The sequence below is a fragment of the Neopsephotus bourkii genome, unplaced genomic scaffold (genome assembly GCF_033783945.1).
Source record: "Neopsephotus bourkii isolate Nb327-2 ecotype Australia unplaced genomic scaffold, CSIRO-AGI_Nbou_v1 NB_1767, whole genome shotgun sequence".
Lineage (NCBI taxonomy): Eukaryota > Metazoa > Chordata > Aves > Psittaciformes > Psittacidae > Neopsephotus > Neopsephotus bourkii.
In genome coordinates, this window is record NW_026902241.1 from 3,912,536 (window position 1) to 3,930,225 (window position 17,690).

The 17,690-nt window shown below is 38.0% G+C and overlaps 1 protein-coding gene across 12 annotated transcripts in view; it reads right to left on the bottom strand.

The window, feature by feature from the left end:
• Positions 1–1,775: 1,775 nt before the first annotated feature.
• The window catches only part of STXBP5 (syntaxin binding protein 5), a 110,809-nt gene continuing 94,894 nt past the window's right edge, over positions 1,776–17,690 (bottom strand). For 10 of the 12 annotated variants that reach the window (XM_061378555.1, XM_061378553.1, XM_061378546.1 and 7 more), the window contains 6 exons: positions 15,190–15,429; positions 13,357–13,726; positions 9,785–9,950; positions 8,907–9,018; positions 7,869–8,089; positions 1,776–7,365 (listed from right to left, as the gene is read on the bottom strand). In XM_061378555.1, coding sequence (XP_061234539.1) covers positions 7,324–7,365; positions 7,869–8,089; positions 8,907–9,018; positions 9,785–9,950; positions 13,357–13,726; positions 15,190–15,429 — 1,151 coding nt within the window. In that variant the 3' untranslated portion in view covers positions 1,776–7,323. The remainder of the gene's footprint in view (positions 7,366–7,868; positions 8,090–8,906; positions 9,019–9,784; positions 9,951–13,356; positions 13,727–15,189; positions 15,430–17,690) is intronic. The other 2 variants (XM_061378557.1, XM_061378556.1) reach the window with 1 other exon arrangement.

Below are 17,690 nucleotides of genomic sequence, written 5' to 3' on the forward strand. Positions count from 1 at the left end.
AAGCCCTTACTAAGAGAGCATTAATTACACATTCTGAAAAAACAGCCAGCAAACAAGGTGAGAAGCTGGTGTCTGCTGACATTCTGCTTTTGTGGTGTATCTCAGTGCAGGACTGTGGGGTAAAGCATCCTATTTCCTTAGGCCAGACTGCGATGTCTCCAGCAAGGTTGCCACCTTGCCTCCTAAGAGAGAGGAAACAGCCAGTGCCTCTTGCTTGGCCGACCTACAGCCAAGGTGGTGGCAGGAGGAGGGAGCAGTCGTAAGAGCTAGGGTGCCTCTGAGCACCTGCAGGACAACAGGCAACAAGAGGTTTGGTTCCTCAGTCTGCACTAAGACTGCCTTTGAAAGTTGGGATGCAAGTCTGGTCCCCGGGTTTGCACTTGGTGCTTTTCACTGCTTAATTTACAGTCCCTCTGCACTGGACCTTGGCTGCCCACTGTCATGTCCTTATGGGGCTTCTCAGTCTCCTGGGCAGAGCTGGCCAGGGGCCAGTCCCAATAAAGAATCTGGATAACAGAAAGTTTTAGAGCGTGGCACAGTTTGATACTAAAGGGCATATCATCATGTGTCTATAGGTCTTCAGTGTATTTACAGTACACTGGCACTGGAACTATCATGACAAATGATGTGCAAAGGGATCAAGCTTTACATAGGTCTCATCAAATCCTGGCTTTCACTAAATCAAGGGCCTTCCCTTCACAACCTCAGTCTGACAATCCCCTCCTCTTGTCAGCCTACTGACTATGTGCAGTCCCTCTGTCCCCATAAGGAGGTAATTATTCCTGCTGTGTTAATAGTGATGGCAGAGATCACCAGAGCTGGTGTTAACCCTAACTCTAGCAGGAGGCAGTGTGACAGTTCTGAATGTCTTCTGTCCAATTCAATTGAATGTAAAGCATTTTTTTATTCCAATGCATCATTCTTTTTATAGCTCCATGTGCTGCAGAGCTTAAAGCTCAGAAAACCTAACTATCAACTATTGTGTGTGTGTGTGTGTGTGTGTGTGTGTGTGTGTGAAATCAGAACAGGAAGGCAGCAGAGGTCTGGAACCATCAGACTTCCCCACAAATGAAACTACATCCTCACTATATCAAACACACAATAAAATGGCCAGCACTGAAATATTTTACTATTTGACATCATGAGTTTCCAAAAAATTTCACTTCTCGGAGTTGCTCCCCCAGCCTCTCTTCAGACTCAGCATTTCTGCATCATTCAGACCATGTTTACAAAGCGGGGCAGTCCTGTTCCCTTTCCCCACCCCAACAGCAGAAAACAGAAAATCTAGAAACTGGCCTGTGGCAGAGCTGAGCCTCAAAGAAAATAATACAGCATAGGGCAACGAAAAAAAAACAGAGAGAGAGGGGAAAACAAAATCAGCTTAATTTCTTCTCCCCACACATCCTAGATTTCACATTAATGAACACTGTCAAAACACAAAAAAATACTGAGTCTGTAAAATGAATGACCTTAACTTTTCTGGTAGCTTGAAAGTGTAACAGGAGTTCACATCACCACCACCAAGATGCATGTTTCAGCACGGTTTTAGACCCGCTTGGGAACATAACCACAGACAAATCATTTCACCTTTTGTGCTTCTTAGGGGCCACTTGCTACTGGCCTGGCTGCTAGTGGTTCCAGCACGCACCGCTCCACTTGCTATAAAGAGCATCTCAAAAACTTCAGCCAAATGAAAAAGCCTTTTGTCCCAGGGAGTCACTGCATGCTCCAGCCAGTGGGAGAACAACTGGGTAGGAAGGAGTAAGCTCCACTCATTTCAGGAGAGATTTGAATAGTTTATTTTGCCCAATCAAGAGCCCTTCAGCATAATGACACATTCATATACACATATATGAACATTTTTTTTCTGAAACATTAATGTATAATACAGTTTAAATTTAAAATACCAGCTGCACAGGTATTTTTATTTACAAAAATATTCCATACTTATTTTTTTAACTTTGTTATGATGACATAGTTCAGTTCAAGTACATGTAAGTAAAATAACTCTATGCAACCTAACATAGTTGTGTTTGTAACAGTACAGTTTGCAGTTCATATGAAACTATATTTGTAGACAGATGGATTTGCAACCCTACCTAAAATGCATATTCCAGTAATCACCCTCAGAAGAGCTAGTGGGGCTCCGCAAGACTTAACTGAAGAGTAAGCTGCAATGAACAAAAAGAAAGAAAGAAAGCACACGTACACACTAAGAGACACATAACCGAGAACCGCTACACATCAAGCATGCTTACCCACAATGGGGCAGTGTTAGAGAAACTTACTGGTTTTACCCTTCCCCCCACCCCATGGTGCTGGTACAAGGAAACAGCAGCATAACTAGAAAGCAGCATGTTTTCCTAGTTCTAACCACTACAGATAGCAGAGCTCAGGTCTAAAATAACACAGTACTGCTTATTTACAATTCTGTTTTAAAAGGGAATATTTAAAACATGTTCCCACCCCTCTCCCTTTGCATCACCTATTACTGAATGGTAGTGGTAATCCACATACAACTCCTTACATGTTTTCAACTGAAACAGTTTAACTTTTGAGTTACTATTTGCCTGGTAAAACAAGTGTCAAAGTAACCTACAGTTGTATGACTTAAATGTTTTGTGTGTTTTACATGGAAAACCAAAAGAAATACTGATTGACAACTGACATTTGATTGTTCTATGCTTCTGCCTCTTCTCCCCTTTTCATCTTTTAAAAAATGAACACCCATCTCTTGAAACCTAAACTTTTAAGGTGCAAAAGAACCCCCAAGCACCGTACGCTCATCTGGTTTGAAACAGTAATCGAATAGATCATATACGGTGTATCTTTTTAGCACATGCAAGAAGAAATTGGCCCAGCTTAATACAGCTTTTCAATGAATGAAATTGGTTTAGCCAATTCACCTATACCAACTTTCCTGCTTATTTCCCCCCTCCTCTCAAACAGCATTAATTTCTGTCTTCAAAGCATTTGAAGATTTTGTGGTCAGAGCAAAACTACCAACATCCACCCCAAAAGATTCATGTAAACTTATACAGGAAATTGGCTAGAACATGTTCCAACTGATGAGTTACCCTGCCACTCAGTGCGCGAGGCAAGGTGCTGCCCACCTTCCCCTGCACCAAACCCCAGCTGCTATCTGTGCTCACCTATGTTAAACCATGGTAAGAAAGAAGAGGGCACTTCAGCCACAGGCTGAAAGCTTTCTCGTGCATGTTTGGTACACAAAAAAAGTTCCTTACATGTAAAGAGCTGACGTATAATCAAGATTAATACATCAAGAAAATTAAAAGATTAATACTCAAAGAAAATATTTATTGGATAACTCTCACTTGTTCTGGGGAATTTTAAGTGTTCAAGAAATAAAGCTGAAAAATATCTTTTATGTGTATACCTAAAAAAAATAAATAATAAAACCATAGAAAACCAGTTGGCCACAAGCTGCAGCTACTGAGATAACTTTTACCTTACATTAGTTTTCCGAGTGCACGATCTGTCCTCTCCTTACTTAGGGAATTATTAAAGAATGTTCAAAATGGGATGTAAAAATAAGTATGATTGTTTTCTGCAAAGCAAAATGGGCTATTTGTTTTCATTGCTTAGTAATTTTATCATCTCCATATGAGATATGAATGTATTCATAAGCTTAAAACAACTTCTTCTATGGATAATATACATACTTTAAGTACTTTGACTTAAAAGTTGAACATAAGTCTTTTTAAAATTAAAGGTAGAAGTGTACATATAAAAATTATTTAAAACTAAAAGTATATTCTTAAGCAGTATGTATAAATATAACAGATTTTATTGTAGTAACTAGTAACAAATGTGACAGTGTTGCAGTAATTTATAAACTGAATGCTGACACAGGATACATGCCTTTCATTAGGGTCTATATTGTATATACATATTTTGCTAAGAAAACACACATTCTAAATGATAGTCACAGAATTAGCAAATGTGCCTGAAAGTAATCTGTTCTAGAGTCTTTATTGAACATGTGTGTTTATATACAAATAATGAACCTGAACTGCACAAATGCAGAAACAAAATTAAGGAATAAAATACCATGATTGAATTAAAGTGCAGGAAAAATTCAAGTTTAAAAGTTCAGGTAAGATCAGTGCCATTAAGTAAGCAACAAAAAATAAAAAAGCCAACAACGGAAAAGAGAAAAGGCAAATGAAAGGAAAAAGAGGAAATGAACTCACTTCCAAAAATCCTCCTTTGGATGTAGCTTTCCAGCATCACCTGCCACACAAGTACCACCTCAGGCAAAAATATTGGCATAAAGACAGACAAGGAACACAGCTATCTATTACTATATTTTTATATCTGACTGTTTGCTGAAGAACGAATCACTGGAGATGCCTGTGGTGTAACACTTTCAGACATATTTGGAATACACACATATTCACACAGACCAGCATTCAAAAGTTACAATTTGGCAGGACTACGGTGAAAAAAAGCTTCTTCTGTTTACAGTTCCTAATGAGACACACTACATATAAACAGATAGGTAGCAGCAGTTTCTTACACTTCCATCATAAAAATAAAAAAGTAATAGCTCAGTTGTATTTTATAGTTTTCCAGACACCCTAAAAAAGTTTCACACAACTAAAATGCCAGCGAAAAAAACAGGGGAGCTTCCCCCCAAGGATTTCGATACACTTTGCTGTACAAAAGGTGCACCACCAATAGCGGAACAAGATGCAACAACGTGTGTACGATCATTTTCCTTCCACAGAGAAGGAAACAGGAACATTTTAGACAAAAATTGTACATAGCCCCTTTTATTGATCAAGAACCATTTGTGTATTCATCTCATGAGCAATCATTAGTTTTCAAATCCATAAGCATGCGCTGAACATATGCAACAGAAGATTCAACTATGATAAATTTTATAATACCAAAAAAGCCACTACACTCTTCTTGTACTGGCAGATGGTCTCCCACTGCCACTTGTTTTTTTTGCTTGCTGGTGGTTGTCAAATGTTTCTTGATGAGAAGTATGCTTTCCTTTCAAGCCAAGATCATCGTCCATTGAACTGATACCACGATCTGCTGAAGAGTACTCTTGCCATCCTCTCCCCCAGAGCCTGACCAGACTAATTTTCCAGGATCCGTTGCTCTGAAATAGAGTTCACCTTCACTGTGTCAAATAATAATCAGTCATCTCAATTTACATATGTGATAGAACAAAGGGAGTAAGTGTCAGCTAGGGTGTTGTATTTTTGTAAATGGTATGGATAGCTGTTTACCTAGTTTTCTCCTACCTGGATTTTTGATAAAATGGAACTGGTTTAAATATGCATTAATTAGACAAAAAAAGTTAGCATGCAAAGGCAAAAATTGCGTGGGAAGATGAGTCAAGTAACTGGAGTTAACATTGCCTCAGTAGGTATGGGACAAAGCCATAAGGAAATCATAATGCTGCTTGTTCAAATTGCCACATTCTCATTTGTTCTTTGAACAGTGGACATAGTATGGCATGCCCTCGTACTAGGAATAGAATTCGCCTGTCCTTTTTAATTAAGTGTTACTATACAAGGAATCAGAAGATTTATGTATGCTACAAAGCCCAAACATATTTACCTTTCATTTGAAAAATTCATGAGGAACCATCAGTTACTTCAATATTTTGCATGTGTTGAGTGTTTTGGAAGGTTACCTTATCTATGTATCTGCAACATCACTTAACAATACAAATATAACCAAGGTTTTGCTTTGGGAATATTCAGAACATGTGCAAAAAAACCCACAAAGAAGATGATACTTGGTGAAGCAAACCCAAAAGAATAATTTCCAACAATGTAGATCTTCTGCTTCTAAGTACTCCCTTTTATAAAACAAAGTCAGTCAGTAACTATTCCTGCTTTGAGGAAAAAAGTCAAAATAAATTTTTGAAATGCAAACATTTATCTTAAGGAATTATCTCTTTTTAAAAGAGCTCTTGTCATTCACACTGTTACAGCTTTAGTGCATCAGCCATTAACAAGTTAGCTCAGCAATATTGTTTACGTTACCCAAACAGAACAGTATTTCATGAATTCCTGAAGTTTTAGTGGACACTTACCACAGCCCACACTGAAAAGACTGCTTCAGAGACTAAAGCAAAACTTTAGCCAACTGCCTTTAGTGCTGGGTGGGGCCGAGACAGGTACTTGAAAATAGCTCTACTAGCAGGAATTTTCTAAACGATATACTGACAACTATTAGGATATTAGACGCTTGCCAATATTCATGCATCAGCACCTCCACAGAGTGCAAAACTTTGAAAACCTGAGTCCAAGATTATCTGATTTCATAGTAAAGGACTAAAGGGGCATCTAGAACTTGAGTTTTAAGCAAAACTATCTCAGCTATTTTAATTAATGGCTGTAAAGATACATTCTGTTAAACATTTATAAAAATTCACAGCATGAATGGAACCCACAGCCAATTCTAAATGTTATACAAACTGAACCAATAGCTATTTTTGGCAAAAGAATAGCATTTAACTGAACAGAAATTGAACTATTCTTACCACAATGAAGATGTTATCACATTTCACATTGCACAGACATAACACAAATGAAAACTCCCAGCATGACACATTCCAGTCATATTATCACTTGACTTTTTTAATGCAAAAATTGTGTTTTCTCTTGTTTTCCACTTCACAGAATAGGATGTGAATACAAGAATACTAGATCAGGGGTCCAAGAAAAGACTATGCACGAGTCAACTATGTATACAATTTTCAACAAGACATCTTCCAAGCTTCCAGCTTTCCTGATGAAAGAAGTGACAGCAAACTCTTCCTCAGCAATAATGGTAAATATAGTGAGTCCTAGAGAGGGTAAGAGTAAGTCAGCTACCGTCCAGCAAGACAAACAACTTTATTCCAGCTCTTGGACCCCTGATTTATTGCCTCTCCTCACAGGAGCGTATAACACTGGCAGCAATTACAATAGCACAAAAACTTTTGGCATATGAAATATTAACACAGGATTGACCCTGCATTGCCCCTGCCCATCTCACACTACATTTTAACTTTTACCCTCTTTTCCATATGTTCTGGTTACCTTCTCTGTTCTAACTCTCAGCTAATCACTCAAGAATAAGAAACACTCAAGTTTGCTTTTTGTGTGTGTTTCTTTTAAATATAAAGCTCCTCAGTTAATGCCACGACTGAGGTAAAACAGTGTATGATTTGTGCTAGGAAACACAGTATCCAATGGTGAATACTCCTTTAATTTCAATGGTCCTGCCAAAATTAATGAAAACCCAAGATTTTTCCATCAGGATAAAATTAAACAGATGTAACTGAAGAGCTCATCAGAACTGGTACCACTTCTTGTCTTTGTACTTCAACATCATCTGAAAAACAAAAAAAATATTTCTAATTACTGTTTCTGTAACATACCAAGAAGTACAATGATACAAACAAATCATACGCTTACAAAGCAGTATGAGCAAAGGGACTTTAATAAAGTGTCTCAAAAGTGCAACAACTTTGGTGAACAGCAAGGATTTAGCATGATGAGTTTTCTAATGGTAGCATCACTGCTGATAATTTGGCCTCAAAATTAATTATATCTCAGCAATGGGAATTGAGATGCACTTTTGGAAGTCTACATATCACTCAGACAGAGGGTATGCTCTAGACCAATGTGCCACAAGGCAAAGCTGTTTTAATTAATACTTAGTTATTAGGAGTAATGATTGATAGGTAAAACGGACCTAAGAGGTCCTTTATCCATGTTAGTTCATTCCCTTTACATACTTCTGACATGCCTTTGCATAAACCGGTTACTTGCAAAACTTATATTTATTTGATAAAGAATCAGATTAATGTTCAGCATAACATGTAACAGACTCACCTCATGAGCGTGTTTAGAGAAAGAATCAGCACTGTAAAGCATAGCTGCAGTTTTTTCTTCCAGTTCTCCTAACTTCTGTCCTCTTTCATCTAGTGCCAACCGGGCTCGTGCTAGTTCACCAACTACACCAGATGCTGCTCCTTTGACACCTTCAATACCCCCAGGCCCTGGAATATGCTGGGCAAGACTCCTTGATGCCTTCCCAGCTGCTGATTCTCCAACTAGAGGCATTTACAAAGCAGCAAGAACACAATAGTGAGGTTTTCTACCATTAATACACAAACACCAATGTAACCAGCTTATAAAGAGGTGACATTTCTTTGCATGGACACTGAACACCTGATCATAGGCGTGACTACTAGCAGTACTCACTACTCAATATTACTAGACATTATTTAATAAAATTAAGATTTTTAACCATATTTCCAAGTTTTCCAGACAGGTTATAAAATAATAACCTTCCCACAGCTCAAGTGTGAAATTAAAACTCTCTCACCAGTGCTGCCATCAGTCATCAACAGAACTGCACTGGTGATGTGGTTTTTAGCAACATAGCTGAATTGAACTATCACACCGTTCTATCCTTGTGCTTGCTAAGGCATCTCTGCATAAGTCAAATGCCAAAAAAGAATCTAGCAAATGCACTGAAGTAAAGATGGAGTTTTAATTTTCTCACTATCCAGCATAGTGCTCTCCAGAACCAGCCCCTTTCAATTTAACAGGCTTAAGAAATATCATAGTCAGTACTATGTATTCCATAGAGATGAATAAAAATAAGATCAGTTGTCCCACTTCTTGTTTTATAATCTACTTCTGAATAAATGAGGTAAAGGAGCCTGTGAAGAAACAGTACCAAGCATTTCTGATCTTTTGGTAAGGTTTACAACACAAAAGCTATGAAAAGGTATTTGTTATCCCTTTTGTTACTCTCCTCTCTGCAAATGTAGTGTTCTATTATCACAGGTTAATATATTTTTCAAGGATCACTGACTTCCTTAGACAGAAATACCAGAAAAATAATGAATACAAGAAACTTACAGAGTTCTTCTCTGTCGAGTGACTGTGCCCCACCTCCAAATAGGCCTTTAAAGAACCCCCTGTTTGGTGCTTCTGGTGTTTCTACAGGAGTGAAAAGCTCACCCAACATTTCCTTTACAATGAAGAGACACAACAAAGCATATATTATTACACACACATTAATGGAATATTCTTTAAGGAGCAAACTTTGTGGATTTGAATTTCAAAATTAACATGCTTTAATAGGCATCAGCCTTTGCAAGGCAACATAGGAAACAAAAAATAAAAACACATTAAGAAAGCTGTCCAAGCTATCCATCTGATATTTGCAGGTTTATAGCTCATGCAAATCTGCAGTGAAGAAACCGGTTCAAGTAAAGCTGTATTTTGGGCAACACTCCCGATTTTGTTCTCTTCACATTATATCTACAAATAATCCTGTGTGGTACCACAGGAGACCTTACAGCCTGCATCTCTGCTGTTTCAGTATTCTATACAACTTCCAAGCTGGAGCATGGTGAGAATCTTTAATGTTAATATCACTGAAATATAAGCTTTCTTAAAGCATCCCAAGATAGACTTCTCCAGTTATGTCAGCATGCACATCCACTAGCATCAACTGAACAAGGGAGTTTTTATTAACTGCACATGTTGAGCAAGGAAACTTCCCAATGATCAAAAAGGAAATATAAGAAACTATTTGAAACACAAAAGGACGGATGAAACAGTAAATATAAGAGTAGAAGTGATTCATCCTCAATCAGATTCTACATTGAGGGAAAAACAAAAAACCTAAGCTCAAAAGTCAAAGCTTTACAACAAATTAATGTAAACATCATAAATCCAGAACCAAGAACCTCAGAGTATATCTAAGAAAACTATTTTTTTAAATTCATTACCTGAAGATTTTCACATGTTTCTTGACTGTAGGTGAGCCTCTGTATTTCAGTTGGTGATACAAGATAAAGTGCTTGTCCATTATTGGTGAAGCAGAATGTTCTGGCTATCCGCATATTGGTGAGTGGCAGGTAATATACATCCAACAATGGCCTTAAACTTGGCAAACTTAAGAAAAAGAATTTAAAAGTCCCATTAAATATAGCAGGATTCTCTATTATTAGACCAAATGGCTCATTTTTACACTACAATACATTATTTTTCTCTTCACTATCTCCGTAAGTACCATACAAACAGGGTACCATTTAATGTGATTACAAAATATCTCAAAACATGAGACTTTCCAAAGTAGCACTCAAAAGTGGAATTTAAACAAGTGCATTACAGATGTGTTTAAAAGCATCACTTAAATGATATCCTGGGTGTGTAAGTCAGATTAATTTTAAAGCATTATTCAGTAGTTAATAACAAAGTATTTTCATAAATATCTACCATAATTTTATATTTCAACATCCTGCCTTTTCTCTCAGGTGAAAAATTTATCTTTGACTGAAAATACCAGTCTAAAAGATCTCGATCTTCAAGAACACTTGGAAATACACTGGGCTGAGCTTTCAAAGCACAACAGAATGAAGTATCCTCAAAAAATCTTATTAATTATGTCCACCTTTTTTGTCTGACTATATGTGCAAGAGGAAGCCCTCGAAGCAAAGTTTGCTTACCTTGTATTTTCTGAATCTGTACATGTCACTGCATTACTTACTGCATCCAGCTACTGAAGGACAGACATAGCACACTCAGGCTTTAACAATGCTCTTGCTAACAAACATTCCTCTCAAAGTAATAATAAATGCAAGTAAGTGACTAAATACCTGATGTCTTGAAAAATAGAACCAAAATAAACCACTGTCTCAAAAACAGCCCCTGTGAAATTTTTGTAAAAACATAGAATAGTTAGGGTTAGAAAGGACCTTAAGATCATCTAGTCCCAACCCCCCTGACATGGGCAGGGACACCTCACACTAAACCATGTCACCCGAGGCTCTGTCTGACCTGGCCTTGAACACTGCCAGGGATGGAGCATTCAGAACTTCCCTGGGCAACCCATTCCAGTGCCTCACCACCCTTACAGTAAAGAACTTCTTCCTTGTATTCAATCTGAACTTCCCCTGTTTAAATTTTAACCCATTACCCCTTGTCCTGTCACTACAGTCCCTAATGAAGAGTCCCTCCCCAGCATCCCTATAGCCCCCTTCAGATACTGGAAGGCTGCTAGGAGGTCTCCATGCAGCCTTCTCTTCTTCAGGCTGAACAGCCCCAACTTTCTCAGCCTGTCTTCATATGGGAGGTGCTCCAGTCCCCTGATCATCCTCGTGGCGCTCCTCTGGACTTGTTCCAACAATTCCATGTCCTTTTTATGTTGAGGACACCAGAACTGCACACAGTACTCCAAGTGAGGTCTCACGAGAGCAGAATAAAGGGGCAGGATCACCTCCTTCTATCTGCTGGTCACACTCCTTTTGATGCAGCCCAGGATACAGTTGGCTTTCTGGGCTGCAAGCACACACTGCAGCCGGCTCACGTTCATTTTCTCATCGACCAGCACCCCCAAGTCCTTCTCCTCAGGGCTGCTCTGAATCTCTTCTCTGCCCAACCTGCAGCTGTGCCTGGCATTGCTCCGACCCAGGTGTAGGACCTTGCACTCGGCATGGTTAAACTTCATAAGGTTGGCATCAGCCTACCTTACAAGCGTGTCAAGGTCCTTCTGGATGGCATTCCTTCCCTCCATGATTTACAAAAGATTAGTGCAAATGCACCAACACTACATTAAGCAAGTTTTACTGCAGAAATCATTTCCATTAATATTATTAATTCTAGAAACTAAAAAAGGCAGTAAAGGGGCAAAGCAAAGTCAAAAGCAACAAAAAAGCGGACAGTGAGTGTTGTGGTTTTTGGGTTTTTTTTGGTTTTGTTTTGTTTTTTTTTATATTACAGAGATTTCTAAACATTAAACTTGCATTTTACTGATTGTGAATTGCCTCTTAGCAGGAAACTTCATGTATGACAAACAAAAGAAACGAGAACTGGTAGCATGACTTTGGACACAAATTCTACAGGTAAGAAATAAAAAGCAATATTATCTTATAAACATGTCACCCAGAAACAACACTTCTGCCATGCCTGTGTCAAAACTAAGATTATTCCCAAGAGTGAGTTAGTTACAGGGGAGTGCTTTGCTTCAGACTGATGGAAACATAAAACATCCTTACAGCTTCAACACAAAACCCACAGACCAGATATGACAAGCATGATATCCATGACAGCATTTTCATAGTATCAACCAAATCTGTAACAGAATCTTAAGTCCCATCTAAACATGTATCAGTAGGTAAGTACTGGGCATCTTGGGTGTGACACAATCCCCTGCCAGCTTTATACAAGCACAGCATTAAGTCCTATTCCCAACAGCAATTAATTTTTATGAAATGGAGCTAATCCTTGGAAGTTCAATTTCCCTACAATGTCCCTTAAAGATTATCTAGTTTCAACCCCCCTGCAATAGGCAGGGATACCCTCCACTAGACTAGGTTGCTCAAAGCCCCATCCAGCCTGACCTTGAAGAATTCCAGGGATGGGGCAGCCACAGCTTCTCTGGGCAACTTCTTCCGATGTCTCACCACCCTCACATAGCGAAGTTCTTCCTAATACCTAATCTAAATCTATCTCCTTGTCCCCCTGTCACAACATGCCGTTGTAAGAAAACACTCTCTGGCTTTCCAGCAGGCTCCCTTTAGGTACTGGAAGGCTGCTCTAAGGCTTCCCTGGAGCCTTCTCTTCTCCAGGCTTAACTGGCCCAACTCTATCAGCCTGTTTTCATAGCAGAATTGCTCCAGTCCTCTGATCATGTTTGTAGCCCTCTGGACACAATCCAACAGGTCCACATCCTCCTTATGCTGGAGGCCCCAGAGCTGAACACAGTGCTCCAGGTAGGGTCTCACAAAAGCAGAGTAGATGGGGAAAATCACCTCCTTTGACCTGTTGAACACTCTTGATGCAGCCCAGGATACGGTTGGCAATATATACTATTATACTACTGTATTACAACTGCTTGCAATTCATCTTGCCTCTACAGCTCGAGTTTCAGGCATTTAAGACAGGAACAAGCTACGCAACAAAACAGTAAGCTTGAGGCATGAGCGTGATGCAAACAGCTGCACAAAAATGTGAGTTATGGTCAGGTACCAGCTGAAAACCTAACTGAAGGCAATTTTTTCCATCAGGGAATCAATACATCTTTGAGACAAGCTTCTTCAATTCATGGACTTGTATCACACATTTGGATCTCTCTCTTCAATCAGGGTAGCTCCTGAACTTGTAAGCACTCTCATGTGTTAAAGGCATAACTAATAGGAATGCATAATCAAAATTATGCAGACTCAAGTGTTAGAGGTTTATCAAAACTGAGTGAATGTAGATTTATCTGTTTTTAGATCACATCCTTATGGAAAAGGAAGCGGTTTATCTAGCAGAAGACTTTTTTCTAATATTTAAGTTATTATCAAACTAGTCTTACCTAAAAGTCATAATATGTCCATTGGCACAGAAACATGCAAGGCAGATACTGTTACTCAGTGATACTATGTCTCCACGAAGAACAAAAGAAGTCTCTGTTATGTTTTGTTTATAAATACAGTTCTGGGATGGCAGTGAGATAACTTTTGCTTGCTTTTCTGAGCATATCACTGCATATTGGTTTTCACTGATTTCCTGAGAGGAAGAGGGGGACACTGAGACAGGTCGTCGCTTTTTTGATTTATCTTTTTCATCTTTATCTTCAGGAACATTGTGTTCTCTCCAGGGTTCATGTGCTGGTGGGACCAAAGATCCTGTTGTATCCAGAAAAGCCATTCTCAATATTGCCCCTTTTAGCCTCAGGATGGTTCCTAGAAAAAAGAAATTGAGCGCATTTCTAAAGCAGTTCTAAATTATCTTTCAGCTACAGAATATTCCTTTAGAAGCTCACACAAGGAAAAGAAACAAGAACGTAGGCTTGCCTCTGTAGCAAAGTAACATACCAAAACCTTCAGACCAGTGAAGCACATTCAAGTGCATGTAGGCATTCAAGAAAATCTTAAAACCAGTTTTCACGGGTTAAGTGCATACATACTGCTCTGTTAACTTCAATGGAAATGTACATATTTATTAAGAGTGCCAAGCTGGAATGCATATTTGTTTTCAAGTTCAGGGTCACAAATGCAACTCATTTCAATCTCCGAGGAGGACACAGCATGGTTGATATAATGTCATTAGTCAAAGGTGAGCCCCTCTTTTTTTCTTCAGTATAGACAGGTTCAGAAACAAGCAACACGCAGGATTTTTTTGCCCTGCAGCTTCTGCTTGAATCCATTTCTCTAGCATAAAATGAAAGAGAAGTTTTCTCTCCTTACTGTTTAAACCAATGTCTCTGTAGACAAAATATTAAGCTAATAAATTTCTTTCTTGTTTCTAAGTAAATTCTAACAAATTTCTTGTTTCTAAGTAAAAACACAAACATTTGCTAAGTGCACAAAGAAAATCATACACATAGCAGTATCTTCTAATGCTTATGCGGCAGATCCAGAGATAAAACATATTATCCCATCTGCAGCATTGCCTTTACTATTTTAGGAAATCTGAATACTACTGCCAATACCATACTTGAGAAGCAGAAATCACATATAAAGTCTAGAGGCCACGCTGCTCCTAATCATTATGTCAATCATATAGCATTACCATTTGCATGTCCTGATCCATCTGTGAGAGCAAAGTGGAACACAGCAGTACATTCTGCATGAGATAGTTGTAGCAGGAAACCTAACTCTATGCCTAACAGCATATTCAGCAAACCATTAATACATAATTGCAACTGAATCAGTTGCTGTCTATCAGAAAAACGAGACAGAAGGCCTCCCACCGCAATCCAAAGGAATATTTAATCAGTAATTAAAGCTAGTTGTTCAATATATAACCCTTAACTTGTATTCCCTTTTTATGATGTGGGAAAGCTCAAAGTCTCCTACCTCATGACTAAAAAAGTAATAGACTAAGCATTTGAAATATTCATCTCTTATCCTATCTCTGTTTAACAATTACCAGGAACTATATTAAGGTCAGCAAACATGCTTTTCTCAGCAAGTATACACTAAAGCGGTGTTTTACATTATGCGATATCATATTTTCAACTTCACAACTTTAAAACACTGGTAATTAATTAACCAATCTAAATTGTTAACCTCAGTAGCTATATTAACGGTGTATATATTAATTCTTAATCCATTATTAAGAAAAATAGTTTCCTTATAAAATTATGAGGAATGACAACAGAACATTATCAAAGTATACTTTAGCCCATTTGCTTTGTACATACCACTAGGAGAAACAATTACTGGCTGAAGAAGTCTTTGCTCTCCTCCTGGGGGTAAGTTCAGTACAATAACAAGCACTGTACCCAGCGTGGTCCCAATCCACAGGCAAGGGGAAGGTGATGTATCATTCTTTCTTGTGAAAGTCTCACAGAAATGGAGAGCTGAAATTGCCTCACGTGACTCTTTATCAATGCTAGTTACACTAGAACTCCGGGATCGACTGAAAGAGTTGTCTTTGACATCTGAAAATAAATCAGTATTGATTAAAAAAATGGCAAAATGCAGGGTTTAAGAGAATTCAGAACCTTGTGGTTTTCTGTGTTTTGTTTTTTTCTTTAGCATGAAGTATATACTGACTACCTTTCTATAGTCAGTCCTGTATTCGTCCTTAATCATATTTCCTTTTGGCCCCATTTTTAACACCGTATCCTGAATGTCAAGTGCCCAGTCTTTTTTTTTTGCAGAGGTTGCCATTAGGCAATTGTCATGTTATGTGTGTTTCTGTCTTCTTGGGACAGAGAATAAAAACTAAACAGGACTCCTCCTTTATAAAAATTGAATTACAAAACTCTCTGTCAGTTAGTTCATTGATCAGATTAAGAAATACTGGCTTCCATGGAACATGGTTTAGTAATCTTTAGGAGACACAACTGTTTTACTTTAAGAAGTGCAGCAATATCCAGACAGCAGGTTAACATGCAACGAATAATGACTCAAGATAATACTATCCTGCTTTAGAAAACTGTATGGAGATGGTCAGAGAGGTTACTTTCACATACCCAAATTTTTAGCAAGAGACACATCAAATGCTATCAAATGAAACCTGGCACTGGTATGCAAAACTGAAGATTTCCATTCTGAATACTGTACCTAGTGACAGAAATGGCATTAAAACCTTTCAGGTCATCCTGCTCACTGCTTAGCAAAGAAGGTTCTTGTAACAGACAATGAATTGTAACATTAACAAAAGCTCAAACCAGTACATATGTTGCTCCATTTAGCTCTATGCTCTCTCAATGTGAGGTGATGCTTAACAAAACAGCATGTGTGAATTTATCTGTGCATTCATGAATTAATCCTTCAATTCCTTCACTCATCATTCCACAGTTTTAGCATAAGACAACCCTTACTGTAGAAGTTTGATGCAATATTTATCATGACTTCAAAAAACTAAGTTACTGGTTTGGATCTTTGGGAAGGTAAAAATGCAACTGGCATCTTTAAAGCAGGATTAAGGGCTGAAGAACAACATTTAACCACACACTTTCTGGAAGTAGCACTATGCTAATTCCACTAGATTCTTTCCACTTTGAAGAAAGAACATCTAATATGCGTTTGAAGAGCATACAAACTAATTTCAAATGACTAAATACAGACATCTACTCAGCACAAACAATCTGTCTTCTCAGATTTGTCTCATTCGAAAATCGACAGAAAAATTATTGTCCTGCCGAATTTTAGCTGTCAAATGTAAAACATGGATTACTGAAAGAAACTAGACCAATCACTCAGATGTTGACACCCTAGGTTTCCACTTTAAAGGAAAAAATAAATCCAGAGTAAAACAATGAAAAACAAAATTTGCTTTTATAATTCTTCGTATGACAACATCTTAAATTGTTTGTTTCTTCAGGCTTGAATATTTACTAACAAAGATTTTTCAGCTCTAATATGGATTAAGCAGTCTGAATATAAGCATACATCAACTGCAAAAGGCATAAAATTCAATGTGCATTCATTGAATTGCATTCAGTTGAGTATTTGAAGAGCATGTGTATGTATTCCAGAAAGATTGGAAAAAAATCCATAAAAATTAATTTTCCAGACAGTACGGGCATTGTGGAGAGTGGATAACTCATCTGTATAACTGCTTTAGTGCATGTTATTTATCCTGATATCAATAAAGAATCTATGTGGGTTTTTTAACAGGTTAGTTTCAGATGAAGAGGAAGGAACAACATTGTGATGACCGATTACACACCATCTCATTAGAAGGATGGAAAGATAAATAAACCAAAAAGATAGGACCTAGTGGTAATGGTACTTTAATAACCTGGATTACAATGCTGAAAAGCAATGGATAATGCAGACTAGAGAATGGTCAAGATAACTGCTGTTTTAAGAAGTAGAGGATAAATACAGAAGCACATATTTAGATTTTTCTCTTGCATATTTAGGGAGGAAAAGGGATAGGTTAAAGACCGAAAGACAGAAAAGTGATCTGAAAACATTAGATCATGGATGAGTAGATTCAAGGAGCTATGAAAGAAAGAGAGAAAAAATGATAAGCATAATGAATTTTGGAGAAAGGCAGTTCAGCTGTCTCCTTGAGCCAGGAGATATGGCCACATGAATGAAAAAAACCAAACAAACCCAACAGAAAAAAAAACCAAACCGAACCCCCAACAACAGCAAAAAAACAAAACAAAAACCCCACAAAACCCCAAAACGAAAATCAAGCAAACAAGAAACCAAACCCACAAGCAAGCTGACAATCTTTGAA